The following is a 14,738-nucleotide window of genomic DNA, read 5'->3' on the forward strand; positions in this document are numbered from 1 at the left end:
GGGGAACAAATGTCCCGTTTGCATAGAGAAACTACTTGTAAGACATACCCGGTGAGTGCAAGCAGTCTATTTCTGACATGCTCCATATGTGTAAAAATAAAATAAAAAGCTGAAATGTTGAGAAAATGAGGTCAACTAAGGTCTCCAGCACTTTGTAGTAAAACATGCTCTCCGCAGTACGTCGGTATGTCATGTGATTTTAGTGCGTTCAGAGCCACAACAGGAAGCTCAGAGGTTGAGCTCTGCTCACGCTCGTTCCCAGAAACGTTTCCCCCTGCTGCTAAACTCAACTCACAGACCATAACAGAGGCCAAGAGTTAACAAGCTTACGTACATATTCATAGCGTACATTTGTCTGAAAAATGCATACAGCTCCATGTGCAAAAAAGAATCACTAGCTTCACAATAAATACAAAAACAGGTTGAGAGACAATGGTTATTTTACTTGAAAAACTTTTTTTATTGTTGAATGAAACAGTGGGGGTGAATGTACAGCAAACAAAGATAACACCAGCCTCCATCTGGGAACTGCATATCCCATCATGCACTTAAATCAGACAAGCGACGCGTCTTTGCTCGCTCAGTCCCGCTCTGCCAGGGACACCAGGTGAACGTCCACTTCAGTCTCCGTCAGAATCCTGGAGAGAGAAGACGGGGAGGATGACGACGATTCTATCCCAACATATAATGTAACTACCATCATTCATCAACAAAGAGCAGCCAGTAAGGCTATTACCATATATGAGAGGAAGTGGACTGTTGGTCTGCTGGTTGAATAAATTGAGCAGTTTGAGTACATTACCTCATGCTGAGAGAAATTACAACTGGCATGTTTACTGTTTTCTGACATTTTATAGACAAAACAATTCATCGATTGCTGCAGATTATCGGAAACCAATCGATTGTTTCATCCCTGACCCAAACGTATCTAGAGTGTCTTAAGGGCCTACATATGTTTCTCTAAATAGTTCCTCAAACATCATGCTGAATGTGAGCGCCAATAACCAAAGGTGAGAGAAATCTATTTGGTCCACTGTTATTCTCATCTTACAGGGGCAACAAAGTGGTGCTGGTCAGTTACCTGAACTTGGGGTCCTGCATTGTGACAATGCCCACCTCGAGCTCAGAGGGCTTGAAGTCAATGGAGAGAACGGTTGACAGACAAGAGATTGCCGTCTGAAGGGGAGAAACATGGAGACTGTGTTATTTCTATTACATCCTTTCTAAGTATTTACTCAACATTAACATAATGCTAAAATTAGAAACCACACAGCTGGAAACCACCTCTAAGGTTACTGTCAGTCATGCTCCTTCCTCATCAACCTGTGTTACATCCCTGTAAAAACATTTTTGTACCTCAATAGTTTGTTTAAAGGTCCAGTCCAGTTTCTTTTTCACTTTCTTCTCCAGGAAGCTGGTGGCTTCTGTCTGCTTCACTCCGGCGGCGGTGGCCTTGAAGCCGCAGTAGTAGCCTGCTGGGTCGCATTTGTACACCTGGGCGCCGTGCTCCTCGTCTATGCCGATCATGATCATGCCTGCAGGCAACAGCAAACAGAGAGGATTGGGACATTTGGCTCCAGTGTTTTGCACTGATAGATCACTACTTTACTGTCATGAGAAAACCCTGAACGGGACAGCAAATAAAGAAAGATACTTACAGCAGCCCAGTGGTCGCATCTCAGCATTCTGCGTGTAGACTTGTGAGATGTCAGCAAGCCTCTTACACAGCATGTCCACTGGAATCTCATAACCGTACTTGTACTTCCAGTTGGCTGCCTCGTAGCGAGCTCGCTGGACTTGGGACCTGCTGTCAGCTGAAGGAGGCGAGGAGAGAAAAGAGGGTGATCGGTTCAAAGCCCCCGTTTTAATGTCCCACAGTCACAAAGGTACTCCTCATCTCTCATGCATTCAATGATAACCAAGAGAAAGCTGCTCTCATGGCAAAAATAACATTTGTGTGGAAAGAGGAACCGTCAGCTACAGTGAATGCTGTGATTGAGAAGAACAGAGACGTCAAACGATCCGTAAGACTCATCACTTTCAATTTAAAAAGAAAAATACTACTTTTGAAAAGAGGTATTTTTTCTCCCGCTTATATACTGAAAAACTACTGCATTCCCTGTAGAGTCATATGGTTCACAACGGTGGCAAGTTTACGACGAGCAATACTTTAAATGCTTCAGTTAATAGAGAGTGAAGAGGAAAATGAGAAGAACAAAAAAACACTCTGCTGAACATGTAAGAAAAAAACTAAGCAACTAAAAACAGATTGACTGCAGAGGGGCTGAAAGTTGTATCCATCAAAATTCTGTTTTACTACCTTTTAATTAATTCCTCAGCTACATTCATAAAATCTAAAACTAATAAACCCTATTGATTAACAACAGACTGCTTACTATAAACATGAAGGCTACATGCACACTATTCCGTTTCTTTTGCTACGTTTACACTGAGCGTCCACACTACTCCGGAGTTTCAGAGCACCGAAAACGGAGGAGTTTGAAAACGCTCCCGAAGCTGTGAGTTTGAAAACACCGGGGTAACCTTGTAATGTGGACAGGCACAACCGCATAACCTTTGAAACGATGACGACACACCCGCGTTCACTACTTGATTGGTTCTTAGCAGTCACGACGTCTCCTTCCCTGATTAGTCACATCCCTATCACGTGACCGTGTCCCGGAAATCATAAACAACAACATTGATTACCGATCGACTACCAGGTTAATTCAACATGGACAACTGATTACAGGCGATGCTGACCTTGTTGTCTTTACTAGCAGCTGTTCAGTTAAAGTCTGCATTATTGCGGAGGAAGCAGCTGTTAATGGAGCGATCAGTGAGCGGCTGAGCACCGGCGTCATCAGCCCTACAGAGCGGCCGTCTGAAGTCACAGTTAGCGGCTTTGAGGAGGACAATGGACACAAAACGGAGGACTTTCCTTTTCTTATTAATGCTTATTTTGTTCTGCACAACTATTGTGAAGATGAAATGTAAAGGAACAAAACATGAAATGCTCTCCTGTACGACTTTAGACACCAGCTGAGCTACGAGTGAGAACAGAAAGAACAAAACAGAGGAAATGAGTGAGAGACGTGTGATGACCACATTTATGGACCATAATCTTTAGAAGTAAATTTGATGTGTGTGTGTGTGTGTGTGTGTGAGTGAGTGAGAGAGAGAGAATGGCCTGCAGCGTTGTAACTTAGTTAGACAAATAAAACTTTTAAAACTTTCCAAGAAATGTGTCTGTTTGAGTTTATAGAGGAAGATCTTAAGTATAAAGCACTGCCTGTTAATATTAAAGACTACTTTGTTGTATTTTATGTAACTAAGCAACCAATCTACTGTTTACATCAGCATGCTCAGTGTACGTGCATAGTCATGTGATATTCGTTTCCAGGCGTGCTAGTATAGACGGAGATCGTTTTTCAGTTTTAGTGTGATGTAGCTTAATGTAGCTTACCTGTCATCCCAGACATTACACATCCAATACTATCTGTTATTCTGAAGAGGTGGGTCACTGTGGCAGAATCCAGAAGCTTGTCCTGTTACGAGGAGGAAAGGGTTTCATCACAAAATGACGATTATGTGATAAAAGGGACAGCTTCCTCATCATTTTATGGCATTACTGCATCCAAAAGATTTAATAGAACTAAAAAGTGTCTTGGGTATTCATGTGATCAGAATAAACTCAAATGCAGTTAAATATTACATGCACACAGTAGAAATGCAATTATGTCTCCTGCAAATAAAAAGCTATGTAAATGAAAACAAAACTACATCAATATAAGTATTGTCACAAATGTGTTGAAACGTAAAAAATGCTTTTAATTTCTTGCTTTTTTCTCTTTTGAGATATATATATATATATATATATATACACACACACACACACACACACACACACACACACACACACACACACACACACACACACACACACACACACGATATATACCTCTTAGATGTGAACTATTGTACCAGTACTTTAAGTAGATGCAACCAGAGAGAAACTCTGGTGCATTGATCACTAACCAATGAATGAGGCATATCAAGTTGCCATGAAAATGTCACATGTAAAGAGCTCTAGAGTGAATAGGTTACAATGCTCACAGTGCTTCCACTCACACAGCAGTGTGAACACAAAGACTCACCGGTACTTTCTTTTGTGTTACAACAATTGCACAGTCCTTTCCTCTGACTGCTACTGACGTAAGTCCACCTTGGTTTATGGCCTTGAAAGCATATTCTGCAAATAAACAAGACAATAGGGTGTCTTTAAGTTTACATGTTCATCTGAAAACAGGAATGCGAGGTAGGAATGTACAAAACAAGCACAGCATTCAATATGTACACACACAGGCAGGAAATCTGAAGCAACACGCAAAGGAGTGTTATCAGTCATTTGATGAGTTAGCGTAACATAATCATAGAGGGAGTTTTATGGCTGCACATCAAGGAATACAAAGATCTGTTTTGTTATTAAAGGTTTGTGGAGCAGCTTCATGATCTGTCTCCTGATTGTTGTTGATCAGATGACATCAACAAAAGTCCTGTCCATGTCCAGTCCATCTTAAAGGATAGGATCAATTACACCAACTGTAGAAACACATGGGCTTCATAGTTTATATTTTAGTTTTTCAAAAACAACCGAAAGTAGTATAATCAAAAATAATAAAACTAAATTAAGTAACAGTAACATTTTAGTCAATGGCAAGTCTGCTCTCAGCTCGCTTGACTGCAATGCTAAACATGCTAACTAGCATCCTAGCTAGCTAGCTATTGTGAGTCGCGCTTTTTTTGTAATTGGAGAATGAAGTAGACGTTAAAGAACAACTGACACTAGACATGGACAACTTCAGTGGCTTTATATGATACTACTTTCGCTTTGGCGCGGTGTCGTTTATGAGCTAGAAGCCAAGCTACACGAACCATGACAGAGCATTTAGCTAGCTAGCAAACAGGTAATCCTGCGAGCCGGCTTTGGTGTGAGCAGGTCCACATACTGACCGACTTGATAGAGCCTTCCTTCGGGAGAGAAGATGGTGATGTGTCGATCAAACCCTGCACTTGAGCCTCGGGACATTTTACAAGGTAAAGTCGAGAAGTTCGTCCAAATGAATTTGCGAGCAGATTTTACTTCATGCACAATATTTTACCCGGAAGTTGAATGATGGGATCCAAACTTCATCCGGTGTCAGAGGCCTGCTTCGTTTCCATGGTGATATCATACTCAAATGCTACGTCTTCAAAAGTAACATTTTGAGTTAAAGTTACTCATACTGGCTTGAGTATTTCCGTTTTCTGTTGCTTTTTATATCCACTACATTTCAGAATGATTTATATTTATTTATATGACAGCTATAGTTATAAACGTTACTGTATGGCCATAAGTACCCAACAATAAATAAAGTATTACACATGTGCTGTACCTTGACCAGCTTTCACATAACATAACAGTATTTTATACTTTTATGCTTTTACTCCACTACATTTCAGAGGGAATTCCACTACATTTATTGTATACCTTTAATAAACCTTCTTTGCAGATTTCGATTATTAATACAAACTTTTAAATCAACTAATAAACTATGATACCATTATGGATTAAGATAACAGGCAGTATGTTAAGTAGCTGAAATTAGCTGACATTTTGACTTGTCATACTGTTGTACACCAATGATGTTGTGATACACTCAAGTGTCAGTGAGCATGAACAATACCTGGAACTAGTCCTTCATTTGATTATCTGCCCCATGAAACAGGCCCTGTGCATGCTGGCCCATTGACATGGCTTACTGGAACACTAACATGGGAAGGTGCCATCATTAATGACAAGTCAACATATCTGCTGTGGGCCTAAACTACCTGTCTGAATCTTATTATAATAAACAACATTTTTAACAAAATATTGAAACTGGGGAGTTAATTATGCCACATTGTTCAATGTGAATTTAGTATATTTGCAATACATCAACTGTGTCTAGTCTTTTTAGCCCCTGCTCCTTTTTTTGTTATTTAAGATTTAACAATAGTGATACATTAGCTATTATATTACTAATATGGTGTTGACTAAGCAGCTTCTTTTTGCCAACATTATTTCTGCATAAGCTGCACAGCGAAGAAAACAGATTCTCTTATGATACCACGGGTTTACTTTCCCCTATCACATGACAAGCCAAGCCAAGATAATGCCATCTTTAAAATGGAACATTTTCGTGGAATAAAACCATATCCCCTGATAAGCATAAGATTCCCATTTTGTTGTTACTGCAAAAAACAAAAATAATGCAAATGTGTATGTGTCGTGTGGGATTTTCCCTCTGTCCCCAGGTAACTGCTGCAGCTGAAGAGAGGAAGTTTGCTTCCTCTTTATAAGTTACTCACACATTTAGATAGTGACTCATAAGGATACTCAGAGCGGAATCATGATCAGTGATGAGCAGTTGAAACTAAGTTGCCAAAAGTGTCTGCAATGCCAACAGTGTTTATCTTCTATCAAGTGTTCTGATCTGGTTTTATAGCAAAAAGTCCCTGTTAGGTTTCCACATCATTATCCTGTTTTAAAAACTATATGATTTGTGACATAGATGACGTACATAAGAGTGTTTCTAATTGACCCCATGCCTGAAATATGTGACACAATCACACACTGTGTATGCAAGTATTTTGATAAAAAGTGAATCATTAAAAAATTCATACAAAATCCAGTATTGCAAAAGGTTTGTCCACTCCTGCACAACCACGGGTAGACTATTCTATTCTAAAATACACAGTTTTAAGATCACCTTTATACAGCCTTCATTAATTGCATGAGTTGGGGAGTTTAGATTACATTCATTTTATAAAACAATACATTTCAAATATAAGGTCCAATTTGGATGCTGTCTGAGGTCTGATGACTAAAAGGCAAAGCATACATTTGCTTCTAGATTATGTTGCTAAAACATCTGCACCTTTGCTTTGAGACCCTTCTACATACTTTCTGCCCCTTTCGTGTTCTCTTCCCCACCTCCGTTCTCACTCTACACTTGCATACTGTATTCACATTTGAACCCAGAAAGACCCCCACCCCCGGGTCTAAGAGAAGCGGCGTGGGACAGACTTGTGGGGTTATCTGGGGGGGATCTCCAACATCTATGACAATGTTTCTTCACAGTGCAAAGCCACAGTCTGGCTAATGTTTTCCAAGCAAAAAAGTGTAAATGTTAGGTATAGAGGAAACACTATGATGAGGCCTTTCTCTGAAAGCCCTCATAAGTTAAAACGAACCATTAGTAGTTTTGACTCATTTTCTATATATGTAACATTTTTAACCAGCTTTTCTTTTTCTAACCATTGATCTTTTACATGAGTATTTAAAATCCCCCAAATATACTTCTTTGAAACAATCTTCTGTATGTTGTTCTCTGTACAAACGCTGAGCCCAGAACCACGATGTACATTTGGTTGCTCTAAAAAAGCATGAAGATATAAAGCAGAATATCTCATTTATCTTACAAAGACAAACAATTCATCATATTTTACAGCACACAGTTTCTAAGAACCTGAATGCAGTGAGCAGCTTCTCAGAAACGGCTTATCTGAAGTGGACTAACACGCAGCATGAGGCCAAAGTGAAGTCGGCTGAGTGTGTGTGTGATAACAATGGTGTGTGCTCGCTTCCTTTTACTACAAACCTCTCTAGAATTTGCACACTGTTCCTTTTAAATGATCTAGTGGTTTCTCATGTTGCAAGCACTCGAATGGTTGCACAGTAGCCTCAAGGTGTGTTGCAATTAGTGGTTTCACTTAATTCCTAAGGATTGGTTGGCAGTGAGACAGCACACTTCTTCAGGGTGGTGTACTCATGTATGCAATGAGGGTTTTTAGATAAGCTTTACTCTGCAGCACAGAGCAAGCAAGCTTCTAAAATAAACACAAACCTGCTTTATATTTATATATATCGGTTCATTTAATAAAACAAGGCTGCATGATCTCCTGATCTAATATCCTCAATTATTGGTCTAACTCTCCGAGCTTCATGTCCTTTAAAAACATAATTGACACACAAACTGGAAAACACCGGCTTTAATTCTCTCCAACTACACATGTGCTCCTCTGTTCCTGTTTAGGCCATCAATGAGTTGGTGGAACGCCAGCTATGTCAGGCCTACTTTAATACATTTTTTATTTCCTGAACTAATTGCCAAGTATTTTTTTACGGCCTGCATTTCTCCACTCATTTACTAATATCTTTGGTTTTGTGACCAAATTCCCTTCAGAGCTGCTGTAATTATCTTCCAGCTAAACAGTGGATGTATTAAGAATAGGAAAAGCAAATCTACACTGTAGTTCGCTTGTAATAGAAAGCAAAACACCACTCAGCTCTTGCATAATAGCATCCGTTTTAATCTCTCACGGTAGATAAAGAACATTTCAGATTCTGCCTTCATATCTCATGTCAGTGAGTGTTATGGCCCCGTTTTCTTACCTGGAATTAATATGCAATCTGTGTCTGTATTTGATTTATCTGTTGCAGGTGAGCTGTCTCTGTCTCTTATCACCTGGCGTGACAGTTGGATTTGCCTCATCACAGGAGAAGGTTTTACTCTGAACACAGATCTACATTGTTTCTGCTACTTCTATATCACAACTCGGGTTTTAGCATCCAGTCTGTCGTTTTAATGGTTAGCAACTGTTAAAGGATGTAAGCTGTGAAGTCATATGGATACATGGTGAATAATTTAGGCTACACCTGACCTGTGCTGTATGGGCCTTTAAATGACATGCATCTCTTTTATTGATGGGACTGTCAGTCAAATTGAGGTTATCATGTCTTTGCTCTGTTTAGCTGTTATCCAGTCATTTTAATACTGTGTTGCTGGGTCTTGACAATTTTAACCGAATAATTGATGAATCCAGATTGTAAACAATTCTCGTGGAGATATTCAGACTGTAAATAAATCAGCTTTGCTTGTGACTGATATTGTGTCTTTATTGATCTTTGACAACATAATCAGAAGTTCACTGTGATAACCATGTTTTTTAGATGAAAGAAAGTGTCTTCCAATTCAACCAAAAGTGAGTGCATGGCGTTGTCGGTGTTAGGCTTTATACTACAAGACTAGCCTTGTAGCTACAACAACACAATGCAGTGGGCGGACTTTGGGCGGATTTTTGATGGTCATGTGGTGAGTTGACTTTGCAATTTACTTTAAACCAAAGGCAACGGCTGTATGCAGGCCGTCTGCCGTTAGCAGAAGTCATGAGCCAATTTTCACATGTGCCCTCTTTTGCTTCATGTTAGAGACAAGTTAGAGATATATGGAAAGTTGCATACTTTATCACGTGCACTCTTGATTTAAATCTCAGGTTGTCCAGAGATGTGAAGTCGGTGACAAATCCCCACCAAAAGTCTATTTAGCAAAATCCCAGGAGTAAGGATCATAATGGTAATTAAAACTTTACGGTGAAGTTCATGAGACTTCTGACAGCGACGATGACCGTTCAGTACCAGATTTGAAGCAGTCTCACCCCTCCTTGGCTGTTACCTGTCCTGTTTCCAGTAAAGACTGAGTCTATGAATTGACTGTATGAACAGTGAGTAAGAGCTGACTGGGACCTCATCAGCTGGTCTCTAAGAGTGAACCATGTAAGAACAGGTGTCTGCGGTGACAAATAGAGTCAGCATGGAACGGGGGGAGGGGGGTACATCTGTGGTTTTAACCTACGTATCCTACCTTAAATAACCTGTACAATATCCCCAAAATAGACAAAGCACAAATTATATTAACAGATGCTGGGCGCTTGTATTTCAAATTAGATGCGCTCGCTGTTTGCACATTCTGTAATGTGATATCAAATGATTCAAAGAAACTCATATGGCAATGTGTCTGAGCACAGAAATAAAAATGGAGAGCATGTTAAAACGCACATGGATCAAACTTGACCTGGAGAAAAATCTAAATCTCCAAAAACAAAAACATCCATTCTCCAGAGTAGGTCAGCGACTTGAGGAAGTAAACATGTCTCACTCTGCTGTGGCACAGAGCAGGAAACCCCAAACCTCTTCTTCTTTTTCTCAGTGTTTTTTTTTTTAGGCCGAGTACCTTGCAGAGTGTTGCTCAGTGCTCCCCAGTAGGCATATTCAGACAGGCCTTAACTATCAGGTTCTACTGGTAAGCTTTGTCAGCCATGCCTCTCTATCATCCTGCACAGTCAATCATGCTTCATGAAAAAGTGAAAAACAATAGTCTCAGTTCATGTATCAAATGTTCATATATACATTTGTGTTCACGAATAGGATTTTTGTTATTTTGTTTCATTTTAGCACAATTTTTAAACTAATATATTTCAATTGGAAGTATCTTCCGTGCCTGCACCACTTTTTTTGTCAGACATTATGCAACAAACAATCTTAAAATGTATCTTTGGTTATGTGATGCAGATATGAAGTTTTGTATGCTAATGATGTGTTTTCTATTGCGCATGTAATACTTTTACGGTTTAACAACTGGCAATCTGAAGGGAAAACAACACAGAAAAGACACATAACACAATTCTTTTTTTTGAGCCACAGGTTATGGTTAATTATGACCTGAGAGTTTGCTGTGGAGGGCGACATCTGAAATACCCTGCAGTCTGCTGCTCCAGCGACCCAGCCCCAGATAAGGGGATGAGAATGGATGCGGAGAAAAAATATACACGTTTACTTCTGAGAAATGTATGACTTTAGTCTCTGAATTCTTTTCTTGTAATATTACCCCCTCGCCCAGCTCTATCTTTCTTTTTTTACTCAAGTGCTGACAGCAAGTGCAACTTCACACCTCCTTGCCCTCAGGCTTTGAATCCATATCGTTCTCTTAAATGAGCTCAAACCAGAAAACAAAAAAGCTACTCTGATGGGTTAACAACATGGGTTAGACTTAACATTCAAAAGGCAACACCTTTTGAAACACCTATTTGCAACACCTAGATAAATAATTAATTTTGACATTTCAACAAAAATGTTTTTGAAGATTACCAGTCCTGCCTTTAACTGTTTAACTGAACACATTTTAGCAACCAGTTGCCTTTTTACACATGCAGCAGTTGCAGTTGTGTTTCTGATCTGGTCTCTTCTGACTTTTTAGCTGCTAAATGCTCCACTGTGCTCCAACAGCTGTTAGCTCCGAACATGGTGCAATGGAGCCCCAAATGTTACTTATGAGGTTGCTAACTACTCTCACAAATAACAGAAACATGCTTACCTAAGTTTTCATGACTTTCCATCTGACTGCCAGTTCGGGAGCACTGCTAACACTGTAACTGAAAGAAATAGAAATGATAGAAATCGCTAACACAAGCTAACTAACTATAGCTAACAATAGCTAACAGACAGAGCAGCATTGCCTCATCAGACCAGTGTTACTCTTTAAAACAACTACAAGAAAACTCTGATTTAATAAATCAAATATTCTCTAAAATAATATGATACAAAGTATCTGCATCAACGTAAAACTTCATCCTAGCCATATTAAAGTAATACCCTACAACTGGAAGCTAAAGAGATTTTCCAGGTATGCCTGGAGCCAAAACCTGGAAAACCCATCGACAGAGTAATTTTGGGGGCGACCTGTTCCTGGTGGCCTCAGTAATAACAGAGTGTCAGTAACCTCCTGATGGCTTAAGAAGAGAAGAGAAAACGCCCTGCTGTGAGTTGATGTTGGCATTGCTGCAATACGGCAGGGCCAAACCATCTGTGCATTGGACAATTACATACATGAAGATGAAAGTGATACATCAAACCAATATGCAAAAGACCAACAAGAACAATTATGCTGTTGTATTACTAAATATTGGGCAATAATGGAGCTTTAGCCCTTGATAGACACGGTGGTGGCATGCTATAGGAGCGAGACTGTGTGGGATCCACATGACTAAAAAGCATGACTCATTTTCTGCACACTACTGTACGCCTATAAAAATCCCCCCTTTCACACACTTATGCATTCATTAATTGAGGGTCCACATTGTCCGCAAATGGAAAACATGCTCTCATCGATCTTATTTGGTTGTTAGATAGTCAAACAGAATTAGGAATTGTTATTTATTTCTACATGGAGTGGTGAAGTCACTTCACGGAATGCTAGGGGAATTTGGAATGAGAAAATGTTCCCAGAAACTGATATCATTGGAAATAGAGATCCTATCTTAATTAATCTTAATGTAATATCTTACAGTATTTAACATTGTCAGCACCTTTTCTCTTAAATCCTTTGGTGTCTGCCTCCTCCTCCTCCTCTAGTCCTCTCGGCCTGTTCTTTCATGCTCGACCACATTCGCACATCCAGAAAATCTAGCAGGGATATAAACTTACATGCAATATCCTCAGTCTAGGGAGATTTATTGCTAGCTTTAGGGTACTCTGGGTCCTCAACACTGCCCCACAACAGTAAATTCAACTTTCCAGTTCAGCAGCACGATGTTATGAAAAACGCAGGAATGTGCTCACAGAGGACTGCTAGAGCAGAATTTTTGCTGGGAATTTCCCACTAGTGTGTGTTTGCACATGCGTACAGCGAGTATGCATGCAGCCTAGGTGGAGCGGCTGTTGCATAAACAAGTCTGACTGACTCAGGTGCAGGTCTCCTTTCGAGGAGGTATAAATAACAACCTTTTGTCAGGTGAGAGATGCCAAAGATGCCTCTTCTTTGTTCGGGAGTTATTTTGTACCAATTATGAATCATTACCTAGGAAGGTTCCTTGTTCAGGAGTACATGCTGTACTCCAGATTTAGCAACAAACCACTCAGACATGCATGCTGACTCATTCACACCTCTTCTTATAACCTCCTTTATCTTAATTTGGAGTTAGCTCCATGAAGGGCATTGTGCATTACAAAGTAAAATTACACATGCACGGTGGACAGCTGCTTTATTCGGAGTAGTTTAAGGAAATGAAAATGAAGCTTTAACAATGTGCAAAGCCTGCGGTACTTTATGTTGAAAGTGCAGTTTTGACTACTGCTGACCTCCAGTAGCACTGTTACTTAGAGGCCGCATCTCTCCCTTCTGAAATCCCCCAAACTTTCCCTCAGCCAAATATTTCCTCCCAGCCGCCAAGATAATGCTCTTTTCAGGCCTCCCATGATACACTCTGCTGAGGACCCGCCGCAGCTGGTGAACTGGCTGCCTGGTGAGCAGTAGTTAACACCGGCCATGTGTTCTACCTAATTGCTTTTCCAGGGCAGAGCAGAGGGAAGTGTTATGAAGACAAGACACGGAGGGCTCAGAGGATGGAAGGGGAGGCGTGCGGGGAAGCTGGCCCAGATGTGTGCAGTAGCAGTCGGCCAGGCGCACATCTGCAATCGTTTGAACTTACTGGGGGAATTCCTCTCTCGCTCTGCGACTCTCCATATATTTTGTCCCGCTGAATCCTCAACTCGGGACAATGAGTCGCTTGACTGCCTCCCTCTGTTCTTCCTCTCATGTTTCCCTCTGTGTGTCATGAACCGTTTCCCCCACAGACAGACAAACAGCCGGTCTGGTCGCGACTCCAGAAGGCGTGGGATCCTTTGTGTTGAGGACATTTGAAAGGAAGATAAAAGAGCCAAGTCTTTCTGTAAATATACAGTACTGTGTATGAGGCACAGACATAACAAGCACTTAACATGAAGCTGCATTTGGTATCATGGGTTTTGAACGCACCTTACCACACATGTCTTTGCTATGGCAAAAAAAGATGCAAAGATGTCAGCCACAAGTGGTTTTATCAAAGCAGCGAGCAAGAGACAGGCCCCTACAGGCCTAAAAAGCCTCCAAAACAAAGATTTCATTGAAACAGTGCTGGTAAGTGGGTTACATCTAACTAAAGGGCTAAAAATATCTATTGTTTTGCTGCTGGGCTGGCCTGAACACAACAAGAACAGGGAGTTTCCTCTCCTCCAGGAAGTAGGAAGATTTCCTTGTATTAGCACTTCAAGATTTGGGGATAAGATGTTCATGATGACAGTGATCTACACTGAGATGCACTTAGTGCTCGACCTCCTCTGGGACACAACATTCTCTCTTTCCTCCAGGGACGGAAGCAGTTTGGGATGTGAGGCATCAAAAGCGTGATGAAGTACTGGCTGGACCTGCATCATATACAGGATCTGTCTGGCTTATTGGCCCATTTCTTCCTCCTGGTGTTTGCATTCTGTTTCTGTTTAAAACTGCACTCATCATTTTTTTATATTACAAATGGGCTGCTAATAAATAAAATGGTAAATGGACTGTACTTGTATGGTGCTTTTCTAGTCTTTAACACTACATATCATCATTCACCCATTCACACCCATTCATACACTGATAACAGGAGCTACCATGTAAGGTGCCACCTGCCCATCAGGACTAACTCTGATCATATAATCATACATACCCATTCATTAAGTGTCTTGCCCAAGGACACCTAATGACATGGACTAGCAGAGCCTTGGATCGAATCACCGATCTTCTATTTGAAGGATGACCCGCTCCATCACTGAGCACCAGTATAGTGACGTAACCCCCGTGAAGTATGACCCATCGTTCCCCTCAGCTCTATGGAGAGTTTGTGATTGCTTTTCGGCCAATAACTTGACTGTGTCACCACTCTCATTAGCATTATTTCCAGGTTCATTAGGCAGTTGTTTTGAGTGTATAAACCACGAGCTGCCGAGCACCAAACTGCAGACAGAGTCAGTTAAAGACCAGCTAAAGAACATAGTGAAGTATTTAGCAGCTAAAGAGACA

The 14,738-nt window shown here is 40.6% G+C and overlaps 1 protein-coding gene across 1 annotated transcript; it reads right to left on the bottom strand.

Moving 5' to 3' along the window:
* Positions 1–444: 444 nt before the first annotated feature.
* LOC306711528 (proteasome subunit alpha type-6) lies at positions 445–5,169 on the bottom strand. Its single transcript, XM_079180502.1, has 7 exons — positions 5,014–5,169; positions 4,158–4,252; positions 3,467–3,548; positions 1,659–1,814; positions 1,357–1,535; positions 1,082–1,176; positions 445–638 (listed from the first exon to the last, which is right to left on the bottom strand). The coding sequence occupies exons 1-7, from the start codon at positions 5,087–5,089 to the stop codon at positions 581–583; spliced, it is 741 nt and encodes a 246-aa protein (XP_079036628.1). The 5' UTR covers positions 5,090–5,169; the 3' UTR covers positions 445–580.
* Positions 5,170–14,738: the final 9,569 nt, after the last annotated feature.

Source organism: Pholis gunnellus (assembly GCF_910591455.1).
Source record: "Pholis gunnellus genome assembly, chromosome: 19".
Classification (NCBI taxonomy): Eukaryota; Metazoa; Chordata; class Actinopteri; order Perciformes; family Pholidae; genus Pholis; species Pholis gunnellus.

Excerpts from the sequence above, each read along its gene's own strand:
- LOC306711528 (XM_079180502.1), bottom strand. The coding sequence starts at position 5,089 with ATGTCCCGAGGCTCAAGTGCAGGGTTTGATCGACACATCACCATCTTC. Across the intron at positions 3,549-4,157 it reads TAACACAAAAGAAAGTACCG|GACAAGCTTCTGGATTCTGC; the intron begins GTGAGTCTTTGT and ends TCCTCGTAACAG. Across the intron at positions 639-1,081 it reads ATGCAGGACCCCAAGTTCAG|GATTCTGACGGAGACTGAAG; the intron begins GTAACTGACCAG and ends TTCTCTCTCCAG.